Source organism: Capricornis sumatraensis, chromosome 9 (assembly GCF_032405125.1).
Source record: "Capricornis sumatraensis isolate serow.1 chromosome 9, serow.2, whole genome shotgun sequence".
NCBI classification, from domain to species: domain Eukaryota; kingdom Metazoa; phylum Chordata; class Mammalia; order Artiodactyla; family Bovidae; genus Capricornis; species Capricornis sumatraensis.
The window spans coordinates 79,565,021-79,583,342 of NC_091077.1; the positions used below are offsets into that span (position 1 = coordinate 79,565,021).

The 18,322-nt window shown below is 46.4% G+C and overlaps 1 protein-coding gene across 9 annotated transcripts in view; it reads left to right on the forward strand.

Moving 5' to 3' along the window:
• TENM2 (teneurin transmembrane protein 2) overlaps positions 1 to 18,322 on the forward strand; it is a 1,060,439-nt gene that overhangs the window by 918,068 nt on the left and 124,049 nt on the right. For all 9 annotated transcript variants that reach the window (XM_068980695.1, XM_068980696.1, XM_068980697.1 and 6 more), the window contains one exon: positions 13,318 to 13,464. In XM_068980695.1, coding sequence (XP_068836796.1) covers positions 13,318 to 13,464 — 147 coding nt within the window. The remainder of the gene's footprint in view (positions 1 to 13,317; positions 13,465 to 18,322) is intronic.

Below are 18,322 nucleotides of genomic sequence, written 5' to 3' on the forward strand. Positions count from 1 at the left end.
AGGAGAGAAAGGAGGTGAAAAGTGGAGGGGAGGTTGGAGTGTCTTTATTGTCTCTGTACCAGGCAGAAAGTAGCAGAAAGCAAGTTAAAATATGGCTATTGTGTGAGGTTATTTGATATGCAGTGTTCTGAGAACAAGTCTTTAGAGGTTTTGGAGAGGTTGTTTAGTAGGGAAGGCTTGAAATAGATTAATAAATATAGATAAATAGATAATGGACAAGTGATGGATGAAAAGGTAAATGATAGATAAGTAAGTAAGTGTTAGTCATTCAGTCATGTACAGCTCTTTGTGACCCCATGGACTGTAGCCCACCAGGGTCCTCTGTCCGTGGAATTCTCCAAGCAAGAATACTGGAGTGGGTAGCCGTTTCCTTCTCCAGGGGATCTTCCCAACACAGGGATTGAACCCTGGTCGCCTGCATCTCAGACAGACTCTTTACCATCTGAGCCACCAGGGAAGACCTAGATAGATCATTAGATAGATAGGTATTAGGTAGGTGGGTGTAGCTTTGGTGTGTTTGAATGCCACAATTCAGATGCGTCCAGCTGATCTAAAAAGATAAACAGAATGCAAAGGGATTTAAAGTCCAAGAGCACTAATCTTGGAGGATGCTTGGGGGTGATCCAAGGAGACCTTAATGCCAAAGCTGGCAGAGTACATGCAGCCTGTGGCCGAAGTCATTGTGTTAAGGAAGCCGGGAATCTTATTTGCTGGAGCTGTTCTATGTTAGACTGTCAGTTTTGACCCTAGAGACCAAAGCTGGGAAACCCCGTGGTTCTCTGCTCTCCTCCACCCATGCTGCTCTTTCCCTCGGCCTCTCCTGATTGTCTTGAGTAAGGAAAAGCAACTTGGAGACGAGGGCAGGATCATGGCAGAATCCAGCCTCCTTAGCCCCATTTGTTTGCTAACTCCCGGCCGAGGAATTGAATTTGTTTACATCAACCAGAGCACTATATGAGCAGTGTATCTTATCATCTGCTTTCATGTCCCCAAAGCCTTTCCTTTTGGAAGGATGTGTAGGGAACCTTAAACTCATAGAGGATTAGCCCTGCCATATAGAGCCATCCCTGTACCCTGCCTGAGCCACCACCGTGGTGACCAAGATGGGCCCTATGGCTTCCTCCTGGCCAGCCTCCCAGGTTCTGCGCTTGCCCCATCCCTGTGTGTTCTCCTTGCATAAAGGGATCCTCTAAAACTTCATCAAATCAGGCCACTTGCTGCTCAGAATATCCCAGTAGTTCTTTTCGCCAAGAGTAGAGCCACTACCCTCACAGCAAACTGGCCTGCCTGGCCTGGCCTTGTCCCCACGCTGCCTCCTTGTTCACTCACTCCACCCGCATTAGCCACCTTGCTGTTCCTCCAACACCCCAAGCACTCTCTGCCTCAGGGCCTTTGCACCTACAGTTTCCTCTGCCTGGATTCCCATCCCCTCAGATACTGGCATGACTCTCTCCCTCCCTTCCTGTAGGATTTTCACTCAGATATCACCTCATCAGCGAGGACTTGTCTGACCACCTCATATATAACAGCAATCCCCATCACATACCATCCCCATCACAATCCCCCTCGCTGTTTTATTTTCCCCCTAGCAATTACCACCATCAGATATGCCATATTAATTTCTTATTTGTTTCCTATGAGTTTCCCCCTAATAGAATGTAAGATCTTTAAGAATGAGACTTTGTCTCTTTCATTTACCACTATACGTTCTGTGTCTAGAACGTACCCCAGCATTTGGTAGATACTCAGCAAATACTGGGGCTTCTCTTGTGGCTTAGACAGTAAAGAATCTGCCTCCAGTGCAGGAGATGCAGGTTTGATCCCTGGAGAAGGAAATGGCAGCCCACTAGTATTCTTGCCTGGGGAATTCCATGGACAGAGAAACCTGGTGGGCTGCAGTCCGTGGGATCACAAAGAGTTGGACATGGCTTCGAGACTGCACCACCACCACCGCAACATATACTGACCAAATGAACGAAAGAAAACTCATGAGTGTATTCCAGAAGTTGGCACACTGTATCCCTCTGTATTTGTTTAACGTTAGACTGGGATTCCTCCCGTAGAAGTCCTTTCACTCTGTGAGTCCTACACGCTAAACACATCAAGAGTGAAAGATAGAACAGGACTCCAAGGGCATCACTGTTGACTGGGGACCACCAAGTCACTCAGGCAGGTCGTCACATGCGGCTTCACCGGCAGGATCCTCCTGGCGCACCATCAGCTTCTCATTACAACAGGGTGGGTCAGGCTCCAGACTGACACCCTCACACTGCCCTAAACCACCTACAAATGCAAGATTGTTGTTGTTCAGTCACTAAGTCGTGTCCAACTCTTTGTGACTCCATAAACTGCAGCATGCCAGGCTTCCCTGTCCTTCACCATCTCCGGGAGTTTGCTCAAATTCATGTCCATTGTGATGGTGATACCATGGTGATATCTCTTCTCCTCCTGCCTTCAATCTCTCCCAGCATTGGAGCATTGGGGTCTTTTCCAAAAATCCAAGATGGCCATTGATTAATCCACAATAAGGAAAACCCACATCTCCATCTCAGAGTACTTGCTCCCTCCAAAGAAATCTATATGGGAAAGGAAGTTAAGATCACAAGATCACCGGGGAAACAAGGAGTCAAAACAAGGAGTGTGCTATTCTGACGCCACCTTCTCCCCATGGAATCCAACTTGGTTAGAGGGAAGGGAAGTGTGTGGGCTCAAAGTTGGACGGGCCTGGGTGCAAACCCTCAAGCCACAATTTTCAGTGATTCTGACCTGGGGCAAATTTGTTAACCTGTCTGAGCTTTAGATTATCCAACCACAAATGATGATAATAATTCATGCTTTATAGTGTCCTTGAAAGGGCTTGATGAAATAATGAGGTTGTGCAGTGCTAAGCTCCTAGTCTTCATTCATCAGTGGCAGGGCTGTCCCTTTATTCCTCAATCAATGAGGATGTACTCATGGCTGAGTTGACCCTGACTCTCCCCTGCTCCGTAGGCTCCCCTTCCACACCCCAGGCAGACCACCCCTCTCTCTTAACATGCTTCCTTAAGCCTAAATGAGATTTCTCAACCTTAGGATCCTTTACAGTTTCACCACCCATGCCTCTTGTATTTTAAGCACAACTGTGTATATTACGTGTTACATCCATTATGTACCCACCTTACTCATGTAACTCCCAGGAAGTTTCCCCACTTATCTCATTTCCATTTCAATCTTTGGAGGGCATCTTCCTGGGGTCTTTGCTCTACTGACTGTACAGATTGTGATGCTCCCTTCATCACCTGTTCAGAGGTTGTGAGAGCAAATCAGAGGCTCTTCTTAGCCACACAAGCCCCTTCTTCTATTATTCGAGGTCACATTTCTTTCTTTCTTTCTTTTCCTTTTTTTTTTTTTTTTGAGGTTACTTTTAGTAACAGCAATAATGATAGCTGTTAGTGCTGGAACTTTTACTATGTGCATTTACACGTAGTTTACATGTTATGCGTATTTTTGTGCATTAACACCTACTAACACCCGTGCTAAGGAAAGTAATGTGATATGTATTCTCTTTTAAACCCCAGTTGTCTTCTAGAATAGGCACTCTTATTGCCCTCATTTCATAGATGAAGAAACTAAGGACTAGAGATCTCATAATTTTTGCTAATAAGATTATGCAACCAAGGGATAGAGCTGGGGTATGAACTCAGGCAGCCTGGATTCAGAGCCCATTGTCTTAACCCCACTACAGCCATGTGGTTACAGGACCGACCTGGTACTTTGTCCCAAGTGGGGCAGCAGATACTGTTGGAGGCCCTACATCCTCAAACAGGTAACCCAGTATAAAAGTCTATGTCCTGTCCCTTACCCTTAGGGGCATTCACCCCCATGACCACCAGTGAAACGAGCCCAGTCCTCATTCCCTGACCTTGATGATAACAGTCATCCCAGTTGGCATGGAACTGAGGGATTTCCTGGGTCTCACTACTTTGGGAGCTAAAACTAGACAGTCCCAGGCATGTGGGGATGGTTGGTCCCCCTAGGTGAGAGCAGAGCCCCTGAAGCCCGTCTGATGTCACATCCTGGCTCCACCACTAATGAGCTCTGCAACTGTGGCCAAGTTACCTAACCTCTCTGTGCCTCCATTCCCTCACATGTAACATGGGAATCCTAATAGTGCCTACATCATAGGGTTATTGTAACCAATAAGTTAATGCATGAGAGACATATAAAAGAGTGCCAGGAACACAGAAATGTCTAGTTGAGGGTTTGCTATTATTGTTGTCTTCCTATTAAAAGCTTCCAAAAATCCAGAGTTACAGTCCTGGGGCAGGTTCTTTGCCTAGTGCTTTTGACATCTATAAGAAACAAACATGTAGTGATTTCCTTACATTTTCTCAAGTTGGGCTGCAAACAGCAACAACAAAGGAATATATATGGCAATTTATCATCAGCCTGATTTTACACCGGTTAAAAGAGAGCCGTCAGCCCTGCAGTAAGTAACAGGTCCGTGCCCACAGGCCTCCTAGGTGTTATTTGTATTTTTATGACCCTCCTGTGGCTATACGGATGCTCAGTGGGTGTAGAAATTGGATGGTTAAAAATAACAAATAAGAAATCAAAGTCGTGCCTTCGTCCCTATTTCCATACCAGGTAGGCACCACATTCATTATTTGCTGGACAGCTGTGGGAATAAGCGGCACGAGCTACAGCAACTTGATTATCCTCCAAGAACCAAATTAAACCATTGGGCTCTCTTATTATTGTCATCCTTGCCTTTGTGGAACTCTTGTCACCCTCTTAATCTACCAACATGCCTCTCTCCTCCCTCTCCCTCTCCTCCCTTCTCCCTGGGTGCTCTATCCTGTCTCTTTCGATCAGAAGGGATCAGCTGGTTCAAAGTTAAAATGCACAGACTCCCCCAGCATGCATCCACGGCCACTGGATTCAGCCTGGTTTTAGACCCAGCACTGGAACCAGCTGTTTCTTTGACTTGGAGGAGGTGTCATCCACCCAGAGGGCGTGGCCTGCAGGAAGCTTTTCCCTTTACCTGGAGGCTGACTCAAGGACACAGTGAAGCAGCAAAAACGCCATGTGGCTTATTTATGCATTCATTCAACAAACATCTTTAATGCCAGGTGCGGGAAAAACAGCCTGTACAACAGCGTCTCTGCTCTCAAGAGGCCTGAAGGCTCCCAGAAAGATGGGCATTGAGAGTTCTCAATCTCAGCTGCACAGAGGAACTACTTGGGGAGCTCAAGAAATCAAAATACTAATGTCTGAGCCTCATCCTTGGAGATTCTGGTTTAATTGGGGTGCAGCCTACAATCAGGATTTTTCAAGGCTCCCAAGTGATTCTAATGTGCAGCCAAGTGGAGACCTACTGCTCTAAACAAAGGATGAATTAGAATGATGGCACGTGCTTTAGAAGAAGTAGGTGGTGCTGTGAAGTCATATGATGGGGGCAGAACCCTGAGTTGAAAGTCAGAAAGCCTTCTCTGAACAAGCCGAGGATGCATGGCTTTGCCAAAGTGAGTGCAGGGAGCAGGATTTAGGGGAGGAATCTGCCAAAGCATAAAAGGAGGATCCAGGCCATGCAGGCAGGCTGTGTTCTTGAGCAGAGCAGAGCAGCGTGGCTGAAGGTCAGAGAGCAGAAACCTCAAGTGACAGGAGATGAGATGGGCAGGTTCAGATCATGTGGGGCCTTGGAGGCTTTTTTAAGGAGTTAGGACTTGATCCTGAAGCAGCGGCTCTCACACAGCAGCCTTCAGAACCTGCTGGAGGGCTTGTTAAAATGCCGACTGCCGGGCCCCACCCCCAGAGGTCCTGATGGAGGGTCTGGGATGGAACCCAAGAGTGCACATTTCTAATGAGATGTTGCTGCTGGTGATGTTACCCCTGGTGGTACCAGGACCACACTTTGAGAAGCACTGCTGTGATCTGAAGCAATGGGAGAAACCCCTGGTGCATCATCAGTGGTGTTCAGTGTGGCGCCAGTGGATGTGTACCTCAGCAACCTCCTGATATTTGCCCATCACTATCCCATGACATCCTCCTATGACTGGGTGAAGTGGGATAAAGAAAAGTGATAAAGGGAAAAAGCAGGCTCCCCCAAGGAAGGCACAAACTTGTGTCAGGCTCCAGTGCTCCTGGGTGATAACATGTGCTCAGTCGTGTCCAACATCTTGTGACCCCCATGGACTGTAGCCCACCAGGCTCCTCTGTCCATGGCAAGAATACTGGAGCAGGTTGCCATTTCCTTCTCCAGGGGAGCTTCCCAACCCAAAGATCGAACCTGCATCTCTTGCGTCTCCTGTATTGGCAGGTGGATTCACTGTGCCACCCGGGAAGCCCCCATACTTAGCCAAAAGGCCTAGAAGCAAACGTGACTCAGTCTCAATTCACTAACGGACGTGGGATTTCCCTCCCCAGAACGATCCCCAGTTACTGCTGCCTAAACTGTTTCCTCCCTTCATGATCGTCTACTCTTTTAAAAAGTGTGCTAGTAAGAGCTGGAAGCATCAAAACTGTACAAAATGAGATGCTTGTTGTTTTTTTTTTTCTTCCTGAGCCCAAGGCTGAGCCTGCTGCCTTCCTTTTCGCAGGCAGAGAGAAATGATGCTGATCAGTGAGAATCCTGGTTCATCCAGGAAACAGGCAGCATCGACACCTGGATCCAAATTTATGTCACCTCATGGAGGCTTCTGTTGCTGCTGGGGTGGGGGTAGGGAGGGGGGCATGATTTCTGTTTTCCGAGCCAAAAAGAAGCTTCAGACCTTGGAAAGGATCACTGGCCTTCCCAGCCCTGCCCCCTGCCGCTGCCCCAGCATACCCCCTCCTCAGTCCTACACAAACCCTTAAAGACACACACATGCTATTGAGATGAAGGAACATCTGCCTCTGGATTTTCTACATCTTTTCTGACAATGCAGGGGCATCTGTTCAAGCTCAGGTTCATGGCTGAGGGTCCGTACCAATTTGTGCCTGAAAACAGAATCTCTTCCCTGCTCCCTCTTACTCACCCAGATGAGCAAGAGGACAAGTCCTGCTGTTTTCTGGGGACCAAAATGCTTCTCTGGCAGAGCCAGGCTTCTAAAATTAGTTGGAGTCTCTTGAAACACCCAATTGCATTTACTGAGCATTTGCCGCTGCTCTTTAATAGAAATGACCACCAGACCCCTGGTCCCCAGCCCCTCAGCTGTTTGCAGCCGTAAAGAGTTCTGGAACGCAGTGACGGACTCTGTTACATATTTCCATTGTGCGTCTTTTCCTCAGTTCCAGCAATGCACAGCTCTCAGAAAATAGTTCTGTTTAAAGCAGTTGGAGGAGAAAGGGTCCCCTAATTAAGTGAACAAGCAAAAGTACAATGCTTCCCAAAAGAAAAAGTCATCATTCATTTTATTCTCAACTCTTCTCCTCCTCAGTGGGTCTTGGTGTCAGTGGGTTATCTGAAAACACTTCCAGGGACCTTGCTAGAGTCTTGGGTGGTAGGCAAAGGGGAGTGAGATTTTCCTAGGATGTGAAGCAGTCACACACTCAGGACACCCCCAGAAACCTCCATTTTTTCATTTGAAACAGGATAAGCTCTTGGTTTTTTCTTAATCTGGAGATGAGGCAAGAAGAAGTGGCCTGTACTTCACCTCATGCCCCAAAGAAAAAGCCTGCCACTAATTAAATATATTTGTAATATCAATAATTATATCAACACTAATAACCATAAGTGCTTCTCTCTATGGAGCAGTTGCAATGTGCTCTAACTTGATGCTAAAATCTTTGCCTTTAACATTTCATTTTACCCCTCTGACATCTGTGTAAAGTATTATAATCATCCTTGTTCATTCATTCATTCAACAAATGTTGATTGCATGTGTTATATGCCAGCTATTTTTCTGACACTGAGGATACTTCAGTGAATGAAAGATACAGAAATCCTAGCCCTTGTGCAGGTTTCATTCTTTTGGGCAGGACAAGAAATAAGATCCATTAGCAAGATGGTGGTGGAGATTTAGTCGCTAAGTAGTGTCTGACTCTTTGTGACCCCATAGACTATAGCCCCCCTGGCTCCTCTGTCCATGGGATTATCCCAGGCAAGAATACTGGAGTGGGTTGCCATTTTTCCTTTTCCAATTAGCAAGATAGAGTTTTACAAACAGGGGTGAAAGGTAAAGCCACTAGCTCACGATCACACAGACAACAAGAGGCAGATCAAGATTTTGATCTCAGAAATCTCTGACTACAAACCGGGTTCAGGTTTTCCCCTGGGCTCAGAAAAACCTTTCCACGGGGGTGCCGTCCAGGCTGCAGTAGCTCTCCTAATGGTCTCTTGAACCAGCAGGCACATACGTCTCCCTTCTCTGGCTTGCCTTGTCATCTGTCTGCATTGACATGCATCTTGTTGCGTGTTTTCACTTGCATTGCCATCTACGTGTGGCCCTCTCTGCTTTTCTAAGGTCTGCCCGATGTAAAATGTTAAAGTCCTACTTCTCTTTCCACATCCCTTGTCCCCTATTAGCCACTTATTTGTACCTCTCAATTGCTGCACATGGCAGAACATTTCTTGATGCTTTTTTAGAAAAGCCTTTTATGGTAATTATAGCTTTCTTCAAGTACATTTATGCTCCCCATTTTACTGTGCTGTAGACATTGTTTCGCTCACGCCTAATTTTTGTTAAGGCAGAGAGCCTGCCTACCTGGTAACTGTGTCGATGAAAATTTTTTTTAGTGTTCAGAATTCTGCGTGTATAAAAGTCTTGGAAACTATCCCATTTCCACTCTGCCAAAGGTATCAGAGATGCTGATTTCAGTCAGAAGTCATTCATTCATTCATCCTCTGCCTATGTGTTGAGTACTAGCAATCCAAGAGTAAACAGGATAGACGTGGCCCCTGCCTTCGCAGGTTTACATGATAACAGAAATGCCCAGAGCAGTTGTACACTGCACGGTTTTAGAGGCCCCATTCAAATGGCAGCTGTGACGATGTGCACATTTATTACAACAATTTTCCTTCAGGTGATGACAAAACGTCATAAAGAAGAGCTGCTGCAAGGGCTAGCAAGCATCAAGGAGATGCCAGAGAGTTGTGATTCTGTGTGGTGGATAGAATAGGATAGGGTAGGATAAAACACCACGATAAGTGGAACTTGATTTGGGAGCTTCAGAAAGGCTCTCTGGAGGTGAGTTGAGTAAAGGATGGGGTGAAGTTAGACAGATAACAAAAGGCCGAATGGCTTCGATGTGAATAAAGCCTAAAATGACATTGAGTTAGACTGGTATGGCGACAACCAGTGTAAGATCTGGAAGCCAAGGACTTCAGACTTTACCTAAGGTCATCGGAAAGCTATAGAAGCGTTTGCAGCAGGGTCCAGAACTGAGAGAAAGGATAATGGTACAAAACTGGTGGCAGGGAGACCAGTTAGATGGCTTTGACCAGAGTTTAAATCAAAGATGGGGATGGCTCAGGTTAAGATTCTAGAGATATTTAAGAAGAACAGATAGGGCTTCTTATAGTAAAAAACAGGGCTTGATTGTTGACTAGATACATGAGATGAGAGAGGAGGTGCGTGGGGTGGGTAATCAACAATGACTCCAAGACTTTAGTCTTGGCCAGTGGGATACACGGAGGTGCTATCCATTGATCAAGGAATCAGAGTTTGGGAGGAGAAGGAAGATTAAGAAACCAAATTCTATTGAGTCTGAGATACTTGTGAGTGAACAGATGGAGACGTTGAGATGCAAGTTGGAGTCCAGGTCCAGTGTTCAAGGGAATAGAGTTGAAAATTCAGGAGTCATCAGAATATACCAGTGTGTTTGGGTTTTGGGGTTTTTTTAAATCCTTAATTTTTACATCAGCTTTAATTTTTGTTAAGGCAGAAACTCTGCCTACCTGGTAACTGTGCCAATGAATATTTTTTCCTAGTGGTTAGAACTCTGCATGTAGAAAAGTCTTGGAAATGATTCCATTTCCAATGCTTTCTGCCAAAAGCATTCAAAGTGTGATAGAACCAGCCTCAGATATCATTGTTGCCCTAGAAATTTCTCTCTAGGAAAAAGATTTAGGTCTTTAAGAAGGAGGCCCCACTAGCTTCTCATAACTCTCAGAAGAGTCTATAAATGAAGACCAGGCTGAAATGATCTAGCACCACCTGATTTGTGTTTCCATTCATTAAAGCACCTACTGTGTGCCTGACACTAGGGCAGTTTCTGAGACCAACAGCAAACATGGAAATCTCCGCAATGCTAAACATCCAGCCTCTACCCACCAGATGTCAGTAGCATCCTCCCTAAAATGTGATAATCCTAAGTGTCTCCAGACATTGCCCATGTTCCCTGGAGGGAGGGATGGGGGCCACAATTGCCTCAGTTGAGAATCTCAGGTCTAGGGTCATGATAGAACCTGAAGTTTCCAACAGCCAGCTCGCCAGCTGTACGAGGATCCAAGCAGCTGTGCCTCAGGCCTTCTGTATCAGTGGTCTCAGAGATAACCACTCAAGGAAGGAGCAGTGCTAGCTAGCCTGAAATCCAGAAGACTCCACACAAGAGACCTGCTGGATCCCCAAGTCTAAGCCCGTAAGCCCCATTCAACTGCAGTTTTATATTCCTCTCCAGGGAAAAGCCACCACCCGATACCCATTTGCCCTCCAGACTAATTACTTCCTACGTTTTGTTTTCCCTTAAGCAGAGGCTGGCTTTGCACTTTACAAACACAACGAATCACCTCCTCGGAAGGCCACCAGCAGAATGAACTTGTGCTGGGGGTAGCTTGGGGTTGCCTAGCAACGCCACGCATTTACCAAGGCTGCTTTCTTCCTCTTCAAGCTAAAAAGCAATGTCCTGTCCATTAATTCCCAGCTGCCCCAAAAGTTCTCAGAGATTTGCCAGCTTCCCACTGTTCATGTTTTCATCTTCCTCATACGATGTGGAGAAAACCAGCTACTGTGGTCTGTTTATCTCACTTCAGTTGGTCTGGGGAGGTGGAGGGGAATGGAGAGAGAAAGAAAAGAAAAAAAAAAAAACCTCGTTCAATCTAGGAGCATACTTTGAGTGCATATCTGACTGACATGCTGGTGTTCTTTGCAAATTTGAAATTTATGTAGTGGACGTGGGTTTCCTACACAATGAGGCTTCTGTTGAGACTTTGGGCATGATTTTAGTCAAACACAAGACCTCAAAGTAGCTAAATAACAAAGCACACAGAATAGATACCATGCCAGGTGAATGCTGGTGGGTCTGTCATGCAGTGTCTTCTCTGTGACCCAGTCCCTAAAACTCTGCTCGTAGAAACTGTAAAGCTGGAGGTGGCTGGGGGTTGCAGATACTCTCTTTTCCTTGCAAATCTGTGAAATGTCCTTTGGGCTTTACCTACTGAGTTGCATTTTGCTCCTGCAGAAATATTTATGGCATTTCCCTGACACTGGGGCTGGCTTCCTCTCCCAGCTCTCTCTCAAAGTATAAAGAGATGGGAAAATCACCTGTATTCCAGACAGGGCTGTGGTCACCTCCTTGGTAGGTAAGGAATGGAAATGTGACTCTTGACTTTGAGAGGACAGGTGTGGAGACCAGGAAGTCTTTTTCTAGGTATGCAAACACCAGTGCTTTGCTCACATCCTGGACTGAGTACCAGGCGCTACAACAAAAGAAAAAAATTCCCTGATCACCATCTCCTCATGCCTCCTCTCAAGAAAGCTGTTTCTTTACAGAGACTTCTGCATGTAGAACTTCTCCTGTTGCTTACCCAGGTCCTAACCCATACCACATTCTGGAAAGGATGGGAGGGAAGAAGTATTGAGGAGTGAAACTCCTTAAAGAAGTAAATTTCAACTCAATTTCAAACCCACCAGCCCTTTCTTCTTAGGAGGAGTCCTTTAAATTCCCACCTCTGCCACATGCACAAATTAGGTTTATCGGCATTCTCGTAAGGGGGACTCAAGAGAAGAGAGGAAGGCGGCCAGGTGATGGCCTCCAGAACACTGGAGAGAGAAGGAGGGGGAGAGACACAGTTTTGATTCAGAAGATTTGGGCCAGAAAGGTTTCAAATCAATTACCTCCATCATTACGAAGCACTTCATCCCTCTGCCACGGCCCAATCCACCCTGCACTTTGTGTGGTTTAAAAATAGATATAGAAAGATATGGAGATGGTAGCAAGAAGTCGAGATAGAAAGAGAGAGATTCAGGAAAAGTTGTTTTCTGAGGACAGTTAAATTAATGGTCATTTGAAATCTGTTCTAACATAAGAATCTCTTTAAATGTAGGTATGTAAGGGAACATACCTAGATTGCACGTCTTTAATTTCCTCGAAGTCATTGCCTTGTACACTTAAAGCAGGTGAATTTTATGGTATGTAAATTACACCTCAATAAAGCTGTTAAAGGAAAGAAAGATGAAAACATATCTAGGAATTCTTGCCAGCAAGTAGGTTTTGTGAGCATGGCCACATCCTCCCAGAGACTCCCCTCTCTCTGTAGTGACCCCGCAGTCTTTCTCTTTCCTCATCCAGACTCTCTTTGCCCAGGCTCAGGTCAGGAGAGCAGTAGCTGCAACTGTTTTGTGGGCTGGGGCAGCTAGGGAGTGAGGCAGGCTACTGATTCTATACAAACACACATCCAAAAAGGAAAAGAAAACCACAAAGAATGACTTGAACGCTCCCGCCTCCCCCACCGGCACATAAGCTTTCCTCTGCTTTCTCCTGATCCATAGCACTGAGCACCTACCCCTTCCCCAGGCATCAGATCCTGCTGTATTTTTACATCATGCCATGAACAGGTTGAGTGATTAGCAGCCAACATTTTAAGTGTCCCTTAAAACTAAATACCACAAAAATATGAAAATAGCCCAGCAGAACCATCCAGTTCTTGGTCCTAAGAAGCTCATGCTAATCACATGTAAATTTAGTTTTAAAATTCTGAAAGATGGAGGGTACTCAGCCTCCACCCTGGGTTGGTAGGGACTTTTCACCCTTCTGCATAAGGCACTGAAAAAAGAAAGGATTTTTGTTGAGGCAGCATCAACCCTGAGCCATGGGCTGGAAATAACAGCCTACTAGACTTGTTGTCCGCCCAGGGCTAGTTTCGTTTTTCCAGAACGTTCCCCACTTTGGGAAGGTTGCCTCAGACCCCTTCGCACAGGTCAGTGTCACTGGGGAGCGTCTGCATCTGGGCCCCTGCTAACGTCTTGCAACCGCATGCATCGCCTGCTTCCCCGGCTCCTCCCGCGCCAGGTACGGGGCCCCCCTCTGCGGCTGGCCCAGCGGCCGCCCTGTGGCCTTGCACCCCCTTTGCATGGCTCCCCTGCGGCCCCAGCGCGGCCTCACGTTCCTCCTCCTCATCCTCTCCGTTTCTCCAACCAGATGGCTGCCCCGATTTGTGCAACGGCAACGGGAGATGCACACTGGGTCAGAACAGCTGGCAGTGTGTCTGCCAGACCGGCTGGAGAGGGCCCGGATGCAACGTTGCCATGGAAACCTCCTGTGCGGATAACAAGGATAATGAGGGAGGTGAGTGATCGTCTTCGAATTCCCAGCCCCTCAAGAGTGGAGCGTTGTGTATAAATGGTCGTCTTGAGTCCCTTTTGAAAGACCTCCCCTTTGCTAATGTCAAATGTTGTAACACTTCCTTTGAAGCAAACGCAGCAGAGAGCGGGGTCCTTGGGCCAGCGGGGGTCCCTGGAGGCACCAGGGGTGGATACTAGCTTTGGTTTCTCAAGTACACGTCCCCATGGAAAGGTGGCCAGGCCCTCTTATCTTTGGGTGACCATTCCTTTCAGGGTATACAAACAGGTCTGTGCTGGTGACGTTATATGTTCAACATGGGCTAGGAGGTTGTGAGCTGTGAAAAGGCTGCATCCTTTCAGCCCTTTGAGATGTTGCCGTAGAGATGAGGAAACTGAGGCCTAGAGAGTGATGAAGTAACTTGTCTTTAATTTTTATTGGCATACAGTTGATTTACAATGTTATGTTACTTTCTGGTGTACACAAAGTGAATCAGTTATACATTTACATATATCCACTCTTTTTTAGGTTCTTTTCCCATGTAAACCATCACAGAGCCTTCAGTAGCGCTCCCTGTGCTATACAGTAGGTGCTTATTAGTTATCTATTTTATATATAGCAGCATATATATATATATCAACCCATCTCCCAGTTTATCCCTCCCCATCTTTTTTCCTGGGTGACCATAAGATTGTTCTCTATATCTGTGACTCTCTTTCTGTTTTAATCACAATCTTTCTGTTTTAATCACTATCCAAATCCAGCTCTGACTCCAAAATCCATGTTCTAACCAAAGGCTGGCAAACCACAGCCCTTGGACCAAATCTGATCCACTGCCTGTCTTTGTACCAGCAAAGCCTACAAGTGAAAATATGGTTTTTACATTTTTCGTGTTTGGGGAAAAATATATAAAGAAGGAAAATACTTCATGACACATGAAAACTATGTGAGATTCAGATGTCAGGGTCCATATGGAGAGTCTTATTGGAACATAGCTACACCTATTTATGTTTTGTCCTGCTTTCAGCATTAAGGCAATGTTGGTTAGTTGGCCAAGACAAAGCCTAAAATTATTATCCTCTGATCCCTTATCAGAAGTTTGCTGACCTCTGTCCTATACCTCTGAGCTGGATTTTCCTGTGTTGTTTATTCCCTGATGGAGTCCTGAGATTCAGGGGCCAAATGGGCTTGCTGTAGCACATGGACCACCTGATATCCTAGGAACACATAGTCATGGTCCCCTAACATGAGTACAGGTTCATCATCCACCCCTACCAAAATGACTTATGTGATCAGCATTTCCTCAGGGCAGAAACTGTTTCTGGGTATAAGAAGGTATGAGTCTGATTATTTAACAAAAATATGCATTCTCTCATATGTGCCAATCCCTGCACCCGGGGACTGTCAGCCCCTGCCCTCATGGCCCCAGCAGGCTGGCTTCAGTGGTGTCTGGAGATGTAGGCTGAAAGTAACAGACATCCTATTTCTGTTTTTCTTCATCCTCCTGTTTTGCAATTCCCGTTACCTATTATTGCAGTTCTAACACCTCTTTAGTTTCTAGGTAAACAAATGTGCGTACACTGATAGGAGTACACCAGTCACAAAAAGTTTATAGACGTGACACAGTGCTCCCATTCATTCGCTTAGCCCAAATAGAAACCACTTTTAATTCATTTTTGAATGAAGTGAGGCATAAGTCCGTAATACATTTTTTTTTTTTCCAAGAGAGATAGTCAGAATTGCATTGCATTTCCTGGTAACAGTCACTGTTTTTGCGTCTGGTCCCTGGTGGTTTCACCAGGTTGCTTACAGGCCTGCTCTTCACCTTCCAGAAAGGAACTGGCTTCCTACCCTGGCGCTGGTGTCAGCCGCTGAAAGCTTAGCAAATGGTTGAAATGCTGCACCCAAGGGAGGGGGACCCAGTCTCCCCCAGATGTGCCCTGCACCACTCCCTTCTCCCTCTACCGGCCCCACTTGGATGCCAGCTCCCACCAGGAGAAAATCCCTGAAGTGATGGGGCTGGAGGAGATACCCTCCAAGTCCCCAGCCTGAGGACTGCCCAAGGAGCACCATTCAGGTCCCTCCTGGCAGGCAGAGGCAAGAGGCATCAGAAAGGCAGGCCACAGAAGCAAAGGAGGCAGTGATTATGCTAAAGACAATAATGGCCTTGTTATGGGAACCATTAAAGCAACCTCCCAAGGAAGTAATTAACCACCAAAAAAAAAAAAAAAGGCTCTGCACAGTATTTATAAAAAGAAACTCCCAGTTAATTCAGAGTTGCTTATGTCAGGTGAGAGGGGTAGGCAGGGATTCTCTCTCACCTGGCGTAAGCAATTCACAAATGAACTGAGTTCTTTTTTTGGAGGAGATTCCTCAGTGCAGAGTATCCTTTTTATGGTTAGTTACTTCCCGAGGAGGTGTGCTCAGCACTATGGGGTTTATTGATAAATATTGAAGTTGTTCCTTATCAACTCCAGACCCAGCCCTGCAGCAGACTAATTTTATCCTGTTCTGCTCATTTTGGGGGTGGGGGTGGGAGTTCTACCCCAGGCTCTGGCCTGCTTTGCCGGTTCTCAGAGAGAGCTTTGTGGGTCTCTAGACATGGCAGTGGGTGGGTCGGAGGGGCGCCCAGGCCTGGGGAGCAGCTGCAGTGAGCGCATTTGTTATAAACCTCATGAATGGAGAAGATAATGGAGCGCCCTTCCAGAGCAAGCTGGCCGAGCCAAATCATTTTTCCATCTAGGAACGCTCTACATTTTTTTTTTAAACTCTCAAGTTTAAAGTGATAGATCTTTTTTATTTTAAACAGAGATAAATATAGATGCAAATATGGAAATAGATATTTGAAGTCCTCTGCAGCCTTTTTCAACCTGAGTTCCTCCATGAGAGGCTTCCCTGGTGGCTCAGACAGTAAAGAATCTGCCTGCAATGCATAAGACCCAGATTTGATCCCTGGGTTGGGAAGATCCCCTGGAGAAGGGAATGGCTACCCACTCCAGTATTCTTGCCTGGTGGGCGAATCAAGAAGTTTTAATGCCTACAGACACTAGTAGTTTCCAAAGTTGAAAGTGAAAGTGAAGTCGCTCAGTCATGTCCGACTCTTTGTGACCCCATGGACTGTAGCCTACCAGGCTCCTCTGTCCATGGGATTTTCCAGGCAATAGTACTGGAATGGATTGCCATTTCCTTCTCCAGGGGATCTTCCCAACCCAAGGATCGAACCCAGGTCTCCTGCATTGTAGACAGACGCTTTACCGTCTGAGCCACCAGGGAAGTCCCAAAGTTGAATTTATAGCAAAACCACCTGGAGGGCTTGATTACACATAGGTTGTTAGCCCTGTCCCCTTTTCTGATTCCGTAGGTCTGGAGAAGGATGCAAGAATTTGAACGTCTAGTAAATTTCCAGAGTGTCCTAATGCAGGTTCTCTCTGAGAGCCACTTAACTAACACATCTGTTATATGGAATGAATGAACTTCTCTCCGAGGCAAGGAGGTGGTGGTAGCTTAGTCTGACTCTTGTGACCCCATGCACTGTAGCCCACCAGATTCTTGTGTCCATGGAATTTCCAGTGCAAGAAGACTGGAGTGGATAGCCACTTCCGTCTCCAGGGCATCTTCCTAAGCCAGGGATGGAACCTGGGTCTCCTGCATTGCAGGCAGGTTCTTTATCTGACTGAGCCAGCCAGGGAAGCCCCATGAACCTAGAATGGTACTAATGGTACCTTCCTCGGAAAACTTGGGAAATTGATCACACAAATATTTTCTGGCTTCTGTGGTTCTTAGATGAGAAACCCTGTTGGAAAAAGCTGCCTTAAAATATGCCCTGCCACACAATTTATGGATTCCTACCTTCTTATTCTCATCACTTTCAAAGTCTCCCAACACCCTCAGCCATGTGACCACCAGCTTAACCTCAGGAAGCACTGGCTGACTTTGAAGGGACAAACATCACCTGCCATGGCCCCTGAGAAGTAGCAGACACGGTTCAGACAGACGTGCATGGGAGCAGACCGTCTTTTTAATAGTGAGAGATCTTTGCCTGAACTGCTCACCCCAGTTTGAAAAAGAAGAGACTCAAAGAAATATTTTTGCTTACAGAAGACAAATATGAGCTCATTAAAGTCTGAGAATACACACAACATGTGTGTCAAGTGACAGGTGGATAATATTTAATTCTCACCACCAAGACAGAGGTGTGAGATTTAGTTCATCACAGGCAGGGGTAGGAGAAAGGGTGTAGATTTCCTCTCAAAGTGGGAGCCTCGAGGTGGGGAGGCGCTGGTGGACCGTCTGCCCTGGAAAGACAGTCCTTATGCCTTCCCTCCACCCATTTATCACCCAAACCTTGGAGTCAGGCGCCCCGGCCCTCTGTGTGCAGAAAGGCTGGCTTCCGTTGTGGTCTGAAGTGCTCGTCCCCAGTCTGTGGGCAGAGGCCCAGAGGCGGAGAGGCAGGAGACAGCCCTTCTGAAGGCTTCCCCTCCACTCTGGGGGATTGTCTCTGTTTCCCTCTGTCTTGCTTCAACACAGATCTGGAAGTTACATGCTGGGAACTTCGCTGGGGGTCCAGTGGTTAAGAATCCGAGCTTTCACCACAGGGGGCATAGGTTCTGGGAACTAAGTTCCCTGGTGGGAGAACTAAGATCCTGCATGCCACATGGTGCAGCCGGAAAAAAAAAAAAGAAAGAAAGAAAGAAATCAACAAATGTCTTTTAAAAGGTAAAGAAAAGAAAGATGCTTTGTGTGCATCCCCTGTCACTTACCTGATTTTTGAATGGGTGACGCTGTAGCAGAATATGGTGAAGAGCCTGGACTCAGAAGTCAGTCCCTGTAACCCACTTCTGCAAGTCAGTTTCCTCCCCAAAGT